At 43.9% G+C, this 8,600-nt stretch overlaps 2 protein-coding genes across 2 annotated transcripts in view; one reads left to right on the forward strand and one right to left on the reverse strand.

Moving 5' to 3' along the window:
• SNRNP200 (small nuclear ribonucleoprotein U5 subunit 200) overlaps positions 1 to 3,197 on the forward strand; it is a 40,301-nt gene extending 37,104 nt beyond the window's left edge. Inside the window, exons 44-45 of the mRNA XM_027853821.1 lie at positions 2,516 to 2,608; positions 2,749 to 3,197. Coding sequence (XP_027709622.1) covers positions 2,516 to 2,608; positions 2,749 to 2,892 — 237 coding nt within the window. The 3' untranslated portion in view covers positions 2,893 to 3,197. The remainder of the gene's footprint in view (positions 1 to 2,515; positions 2,609 to 2,748) is intronic.
• Positions 3,198 to 4,366: 1,169 nt separating this feature from the next.
• On the reverse strand, positions 4,367 to 8,145 carry CIAO1 (cytosolic iron-sulfur assembly component 1). The gene is made up of 7 exons (XM_027853897.1): positions 7,958 to 8,145; positions 7,224 to 7,372; positions 6,767 to 6,878; positions 6,573 to 6,661; positions 5,882 to 6,083; positions 5,673 to 5,760; positions 4,367 to 4,887 (listed from the first exon to the last, which is right to left on the reverse strand). Exons 1-7 carry the CDS (start codon positions 8,094 to 8,096, stop codon positions 4,647 to 4,649), a joined length of 1,020 nt encoding a protein of 339 aa, XP_027709698.1. The 5' UTR covers positions 8,097 to 8,145; the 3' UTR covers positions 4,367 to 4,646.
• Between the last annotated feature and the right edge of the window lie 455 nt (positions 8,146 to 8,600).

Here is an 8,600-nt window from a genome sequence, read left to right on the forward strand (position 1 = left end):
GCTGTTTTCTTCACTAATACTTCAGTTACCTGACAGTGTAAGAAACTGAAGTGTTCTGGATTCATGAGTTTCTAGATAACTGAATTAAATTCAGTTCAGACATTAAGTTTTGCAAGGCACTAGGTATTGGAGTTTTCTCTTGTAGGCCTCAGAAACTATTTTAATGGTTTTTGATGAAAGTTTGGAAGTGGTTTAAAAAAAAAAGTTTGAACACTTTCCTGCCTTAGTGACTTGGGTTAATTATAAATGTTGTTATACTGTGCTGTAATATACAGGGACGATTGGGGGCTATTAAGATATGTTGGATCTCAACCTTTTCACACCTTACTAAGACTCTTGATGAGTTTTTGTGGCCAAAATAACCTCACCTGGCAACCACACTACCCTTGATGAACCTCTCTGAACTTAGTTAGGCTGGCCTTTAGGCAACACATCCAGTCCATTATTAGACCCATATCTAAAGCCATTTTCAGCTGCAGTGCCATTTTCTTCACCTTTGAGAACCCAGTCATCTCTATCCCATTGAGTCACTGGAGTAGAACTTGAGTGGAGGACCATGATAGTCCTCATTTTGATTTCTATACTCAACTGAGTGTGTATGTTGTTCCCTCTTTGAGCCAAATCTTATGAGAGTAAAGTTCAAATAATGATTGTCCCACTCTCCTTTCCCTTCACTGTAATAGGTCTTTCATGCCTCTTTGTGTGATATCATTTATCCCATTCTGCCTCTCTTCCCTCTTCTCCCAGTGCAGTCTTCTTTCTCACCCTTAGTTGTTTTCCTAATGTATATTCCTTCTAACTGCCCTAACAGTGATACAGTTCTTAAGAGTTACAAGTATCATCTTTCCATGTAGGAATGTAAACAGTTTAACCTTATTAACTTATGTTGTTTCTTTCCTTTTTATGCTTCTCTTGAGTCTTGTATTTGAAAATCATATTTTCTGTTCAGCTCTGTTCTTTTCATCAGGGATGTTTGCAAGTCCTCTATTTCATTGAATTTCCACTCTTTTTCCCCTGAAAGATTATGCTCAGTTTTTCTGGGTAGTTGATTCTTGGTTGTAATCCAAGCTTCTTTGCCTTCTGGAGTTTCATATTCCAAGCCCTCCAATTCTTTAATGTAGAAACTGCTAAATCTTGTGCAATCTTGTGACTTCTCGATATTTGAATTGTTTATTTCTGGCTGCTTACAGTATTTTCTCCTTTATCTGAGGGTTCTGGCATTTGACTATAGTATTCCTGGGAGTTTTCATTTGGGGATTTTTTTCAGAAGGTGATTGGTGGTTTCTTTTGAATTACTATTTTACCCTCAGGTTCTAGGATATGAGGGCAGTTTTCTTTGATAATTTCTTGAAAGATGCAGCCCATGCTTTTTTTTTTTTTAAATCATGGCTTTCAGGTAGTATAATAATTCTTAAATTATTTCTTTTGGATCTCGGATCAGGTCAATTGTTTTTCCAATGAGGTATAAATTTTACATTTTCTTTTTTTCCCATTTTCCCCCCATTCTTTTGATTTTGATTGATTCTTGATATTTCTTAATTAGCTTCCATTTGCCTGATTCTAACTTTTAAGGAATTATTTTCTTCAGTTAGCTTTTGTACCTTCTCTTCCATTTGGCCAATTCTACTTTTTAAGGGGAGTTATTTTCTTCAGTGAATTTTTCCATTTTTTTGCGCTTCCTTTACCAAGCTGTTGACTCTTCATGATTCTCTTGCAAACTCTCATTTCTTTTCCCAATTTTTCTTCTGCCTCTTATTTGATTTTTAAAATCTTTTTTGAGCATTTCCAGGAGGACTTTCTGGGCCTGAGACCAATTCATATTTCTCTTATGAGGCGTTGCATACAGGCCTTTTGACATTGTTGTCCTCTTATTAGTTTGTGTCTTAATCTTCACTGTTACCACAGTAGCTTTCTGTGATCAGGAACTTTTGCTTTTTGCTCATTTTCTAGCCTATTTCATAACTTTTAAAGTTGAGCTCTGCTTCTGGGATACAGGAGGCACTGTCCCAAGCTTCTTGTCCTGGGAGCCAGGTGACTGGTCATTGGCTTGCTGCACCAGAGCCTCTGGGACTGGTAGCTCACTGTATGTGGGGGTGGGGCTGGAATTAGGGGCTAGCAGCTCACCTGCTGGTGCTAGAGGCCTCACAGCTGGTGTGCTGAACCAGGAGGCTCCAGAATTCATTTTGAGGCTTGACTTAAAGTTGTTTCGAGGGAAATTGGGGAGAGCTCAGGCAGCTTCCTGCCTTTTCTCTGACATGTTCAATAGCCCTCATTTATATAGCACTTTAAAGAGCTGTGTGCTTTCCTTTTAACAGCCTTATAAGGTGAGCAGTACAAGTATTATCTACCCTTTATAGACAAACTAAGACTTAAAAGACATGAAATAACTCATCTGGTTATGGTTAATAGGTATAAAGAGGTAGGATTCAAACCCCATGTTTTTTTCCATTACAATAAATGGCAAATACTGAATTATCTTTGTTTATTAAGGTCCTTACTTTGTTTACTTTTATAGAAACGTGAGGAGGGCTGGTGGGTGGTGATTGGAGACTCCAAATCCAATAGCCTCATCTCCATCAAAAGGTTGACACTGCAACAGAAGGCCAAGGTGAGTGAATTGTTTGGGCCTTACCTGGTAGGTAAGGAGCAGACTGGGGGGAGGTGGGGAGAAGGGCAGGATGGGACAAGACTAGGTTTTCTAAATCCTAGAACTGCTCATCTTCATTCTTGCTTCCTTTCTCCCTCTAGGTGAAGCTTGATTTTGTGGCTCCAGCGACTGGCGCCCATAATTACACACTCTACTTTATGAGTGATGCCTACATGGGTTGTGACCAGGAATACAAATTCAGTGTGGATGTGAAGGAAGCAGAAAGTGATAGTGATTCTGACTGAGTCCCAGGGCACTCATTTACTCTCAGAAAAATGCTAAACTGGGATTTGAAATGTGCAGTTGTCTGAAACCGTGGATTTTCAGAGATCCAAAATATGTGAGAGAGTCATGCTAGTGTTGGTTTAGCTGTCAACATTTTCACCCTTTATTTTGTTTAACCGTAGGTCCCCTTCGTAATTTGAATGTCTGCTGGTTTTTGTTGGCTATGCTGAAGAATGGAACTTGTACAGTATTTTTTAATGTGGTTCTTTGTAGGTGTTTTTTGAGTTTTGAATATTCAAGTAAAATTATTTGAAGACTCCCTTGACTATCTTTACTTTTTGAGGTGATTCTGTTTAGTAGTAAAGGCTCATGGACAGCCCCTTGGCTAAGATAGGTCTTCCATCCTGCTCCATTGGCCAGATGAAACTCCTCAGCATAGCATGTAAGTGCCTTATGAGGCCAATTGCTATTCCCAGGTAACCACTCCAGAATTTTTGGTCAGGGTTCAAGTTCTCATTTATTACATTCCTCGTTAACTGAAATAAGGTCATGTCAGAAACTGGGTTCATTGTTTAGCGGATGACGGGGTGGCTAATTCAAATCAGGCTAACATGTTGGCCAGTGGTACCCCAGCTTTCTTGGACCAGCCATCCTACAAGGCTGGTCAACATTATAGTTTCTAAGCACCAGGGGGCAGTATAAATTGCCCAGTGAGACAGTGCAGTCAGCTGTTATTCCAGAAAGCTTTACACACAGCTTTCTTCATTTCTTTTCAGATCATATGCACAGTATCATTTTAAGCAAGTGATCCAGGCAGGTTTGAGAAGCCAAAGTTGCATGTGCTAAATCTGTGGATTTCCTTGAATTGCTACTTCTTCAAAAGAATGTAGAGCTGGAAAATATGCTAAATTTCATCTGAAGGAGACTTGAACATTTTGTGGTAGTGAGTCATTCTTGGGTTCCAATTAAAACAGGTTGTGGAATGCAAGGCAGACTTTAGTTCTGGCCCTGCCTGCCTTCTGCAAGAAACCTTTCCTGGTCCTCAACCTTCTCTCTGAGATTACCTCCTAAATTTATCCTTTATATAACTTGTTTGTATATAGAGATAAGTGGACATGAAAGTGCATATAAGAATATAGAACACTCATTCCTAAATCTGAGCAGGACCAGTTCTACTGGGTGGTCCATTCCCAGCTTCCCTGTAGTCCCTGGAAATTTTTCTGTGAGTCATGAATAGTTACAGTGGTCTTAAGACTGGCAAAAATGGCTTGGGAGACAGAGATACAGAGCTGAAATGAGAAGTGACTAAAGGTGTATTGAGGGGTATTTCTGACATCCAGTACTGTCGCTCTCTCTTAAATATTCAATTTAATTCATACACCTGGCTGAGTTTCTCAAAATGAAAGCCATGAAATTTTTATAAATCCATATACAGTATAGATATTTAAATAATTAATACTCCATACCCACCTTAATGCAAACAAAAGCTGAGGATAAGATTTTTAAAACATTTATTTTACACAACTGAACTAGAGGCCCAAGTCAAAAGGATGGAAAAATTATTAGTGATCCTAGAGCTGGGCTCTTTCAACCAGCTTCTAACAAATGAATAGGGGATTAAGTTCAGACATGAAGAGAGTGAAGCTAGCACTGTGTTCCTTCAGGCTTTTTACATAGACTGAGAAAACTGACTCGTGATTTTTTCCCCCCTCTGGGGAAAATCAGTATTATCCCTCTGCTGAAAGGTTCAGGGGATATGTGTGGGTAAAAGGCCTTAGAGACTTTCCGGTTGTTGGTATTTCCAGAAAGCCATCTCACCATCATCACTGCAAGAAGCCAGCAGTCCTGGCTCCTTGGGGTTCCAAGCTACACAGTTCACATCCTGAGAATGGGCCTGGGGTAGGTGAGCTGTTAGGGAAAAAGATGGCTGCTGAGGGTCTGAGCTGGGATCTTCTTCAAATACTCGAATGGCATCATCACCACAAGCTGTGGCCAGAGCCCCTGTCAGGTGACACCTAGGAAGAAAGGTGTTGCTTTTCAATGCATAGGTAGTTTTTTGGGGGGCAAGGCAATTGGGATTAAGTGACTTGCCCAAGGTCACACAGCTAGTAAGTGTCTGGTCTGAGACAGAATTTGAACTTGGGTCCTCCTCACTCCAGGGCTGGTGGTCTATCCACTGAGCTACTTAGCTGCTCCAAATACGTCAATTCTAAGCAGAACTGGAATCGTGATGTTGGGAGAGGTACTAGTTTTCCCAACTTGGTCTCAAAAGTCCAGTCTCCCTTTAGGATTCAGCCACAAGTTTTACTCAAGATCTTCCTTGAACAGACCTAGAGACCAACCCACCTAATCCTAACATTTCTAAACCTCTACGAACATGCTTATATGCAATTTTAGAGGTAGCTTTAGCTTGGAAGAGATTGAAAGAAAAGTTCCCTAAGCCATTTTCAATACAGAGACCAATTACTGAGCCAGAATTAGTGCTGAAACTACTTTCCAGTCTTCCTTAACACATATTTCATAAGGGGAAACTAACTCCATATACTCCAGACACAGAGACAGTCAAATATTTCTTGATAGTAAGATAATAAATAATGACTCCATAGCCCAAATCAAGCTGATCTCCAGGCCTATCCATCTTCTGTCTAAATACTCCCAGACCAGCAGTTAGTGTGAGCTTGTTACATCAGGAGGCTAGTACTGGCCAGATCTGGCAAAATCAACAATCCAGCTCAATCTCAATGAGTAGAAGCCAGTGCAGGATATGTGTGTACCAGCTTCATGAATGAAAGGGACTTACCAAGAGACATCATAAACAGTTCTAGAATGGAAGCCAGATAAGGTGCAGATACACTTCCATGTAGGGTCAGAGCCACTGCAGGCCACTCCTGTTACAAAAAGTCTCTAATTAGTTTGAAAAACAAGTTGCTTCTTACAGCAGATGTCTCCGGAGGATTCTGATCCGAATCTTAGAGAAGCCATTCTCTGCCTTAGTTTCTGGCAACTCACCTTGCTCATTGCCTGGTAGGTACTGGCGCCAAATGCGCACGGTTCGGTCATCACTGCAGGACGCCAGGCGCTGGCCACTGGGGTCAAAGGACAAGCTCCACACTGTGGACTCATGGCCTTCCAGGGTAGCAAAGCATACCCAATCATCCTCTTCTTCCCGGTATAGCTTTACTGTGTCATCATAGCTGGCTGATGCCAACAGCTAGAACAACACACAGGACACATCAATACTGCTAAGCAAGTTAATGATAACGAGCATTTGTATAGTGCTTTCAGATTTGCAAATATCACAAGTGTCACATTTACACACATCTCTTTTGATCTTGACAGGCATCATCACCCCTATTTTACAGATGATGAAACTAAGGCAGATCACATAGTAAAGGTCTGAGACAGTTATGAACTCAAGTTTTCTGACTCCAAGTCTATCCACTGTACCACCTAGCAAGCAGCCTTTGTTAAGGAGTTACGGAATATCCACACTATCTCTTCCCACTAGGCCCACATGCTCTTACAGCCTGGAGGGGCTTTATTACATGTTTCTAAGAGTAGCTTCAAGGTTTTGATTTACAGCATACAACAGTTTAGAGTCCAAGCTCAGGAGGGACAGAATTAAGACTGTTTAACATCAGAGATTTTCAAAGTCCCAAGACTTTTTGTCCCAAAAGTTGCCCCTACCCCAGATTCTTACCTCTTGGTTAGGGTGCCATATCACATGTTTAACATCCTGTGTATGTGAATTCAAAACACTGACACATTCATATTCATCCTCTTCATCAACTGTAGGAGGTAAGGACACTATGAGCCCAACAGCCAAAGGCTACATTAAGAAGGATACAACTGACTACCTTTCTTAACTATCTCCACACAAGCTATGCTACTCACCTTCCCAGACCCAGACACTCTTGTCCCGGCTGCAGGTAGCCAAAAGGCTACCAGATGGGGCCCAAGCTACTGACTTTACTTCATTTTCATGTCCTTCAAGGGTGGTTACACACTGTGGAAAGTATAGTGGGTGAAAGTCAATAGAAGGAGAAGGTCCAGAGAGGCCTTTCTTGATTCCCTCAATCACTATCCTTTCCCTCCCCCCCCATCCTAGATAATTATTTGTATATATTTTGCATTTATCTGTATTTACATTTCAAACTCATGGAGCGCCCCATTTTTGTCTTATTGCCCCAGTATGCTGCAAAATTCCTTGCAACCAGATAATAAATAATGGCAATAATAGTTACTTGTTCGGTGATAATAATAAATGCTTAATCGAAATAAACTAAAAAAGCCAAGCACAGGTGGGCTCAGGATTTAATCATCCTCAGCCAGAAAGCTCCAGCCTAGTTACCTCAAAGTCATCCTTGTTCTTCTTCCAAATACAGGTGGTAGCATCAAAACTTGCAGATGCCAGGTAGTTCCCACAAGGGGACCAGGCCACCTTCCTCACAGTGCGCTGGTGACCCTCGGCCAGAACTGACTTACACACCCAGCCATCACCTAGAGAGAAAGATGATGCAGGTCACAGCATCAGCCAAGGAGCTTGATGTGGGGAGGAAGGTGGCTGAAGAAAGACACGACAGATTTCTTATCTTAGAGAAAACAACTGATGCATTAGCACCAGGGATACCTCCCTTACATTTTTGGGGGTGGGGGGAGATTAAACTTCTCTCCAGTGACATGGCTGGTGGGATGGGGTAGGGGAGGGGAGGAATCTGGGAACAATTCCAGGATGGTGGATGGAGGAGGGTAGCATGACACGGCAAAAACTTGAGGCCGGGAAGACCTGGATTCGAATTCTGATACTAGGCATCAAGAGCATGTCACCGTAACCTGAGTCGAATTTCTCGCCTTTTTAAAAGATGAGGATCACACCTGTAATCTTCCCTCATTCAACTAGATAGCGAATGCACTGAGTTTCGTAAACTTTGAAACGCTGTTGGTCACTATAATTACGCAAGGCACCTGATTTGGGGGCTTCCCCGTGGGGTGGCACCTAAAGAAGGGCGGGGGGAAGGGGAGGATGGGGAGAGCGTCCAGGACCAAGGGCCCCGAAGGGAGGGGTGCGGGGGGCCTGGCCCTTACCCTCCTTGCCCCAGATGCGAATGCTGCGGTCACCGCCGCACGAGGCCAGCAGGGTCCCGGCAGGGTTCCAGGCCAGAAACCAGCAGCGGGAGTCGGGGTGGGCCGGCACGCGGGCCAGGAGCACCAGGGAGTCCTTCATGGCGGCGCTCAAGCTCCGCCGGACCCGGGCCCCCCCCCCCCCGCTCCCTTGGAGGCCGAGTCAAGGTCTGCTCGGAACTCTAGCAGTAACTCAGCTCCAGAGTCCCGCGGCGACCCCCCCCCCAGGTCCCCTCCACTTCCGCTCTCGGGCCCCGAAATCTCCTGGGAACTGTAGTGCCCGCTGGGTCCGGCTGCCGCACTGCCTTCTGGGTGTTGTAGTTGTCTCCTGGGGACTCGGAAGCACGGTCGAGTCTTCTACAGCCTCACGAGCCGCAGCGGGCTCGCACCCCGTTCCCAGGTAAGCGGATCCTTCCCAGAACTGGATCTGGCCGACCCCAAATGGTCCCTGGAAGCAACACAGGAGCAGCAGAGGCGGGGCGGGGGGAGGGGAGAAGAGGGGAGGATGCTTACGAAACACGTACGCGGCGTCATGACGAGTGGTCCGGGGAAAGAAGGGGTGGGGGCGGGAGGGGGGAGCGGAGGGAGGAAGCCGGAAGTGGACCGG

The sequence above is a fragment of the Vombatus ursinus genome, unplaced genomic scaffold (genome assembly GCF_900497805.2).
Source record: "Vombatus ursinus unplaced genomic scaffold, bare-nosed wombat genome assembly UNPS02010219.1, whole genome shotgun sequence".
Classification (NCBI taxonomy): Eukaryota; Metazoa; Chordata; class Mammalia; order Diprotodontia; family Vombatidae; genus Vombatus; species Vombatus ursinus.

Excerpts from the sequence above, each read along its gene's own strand:
- CIAO1 (XM_027853897.1), bottom strand. The coding sequence starts at position 8,096 with ATGAAGGACTCCCTGGTGCTCCTGGCCCGCGTGCCGGCCCACCCCGAC. Across the intron at positions 6,084-6,572 it reads TATGGCACCCTAACCAAGAG|CTGTTGGCATCAGCCAGCTA; the intron begins GTAAGAATCTGG and ends GTGTTGTTCTAG. Across the intron at positions 4,888-5,672 it reads ACTGTTTATGATGTCTCTTG|GTGTCACCTGACAGGGGCTC; the intron begins GTAAGTCCCTTT and ends CTTTCTTCCTAG.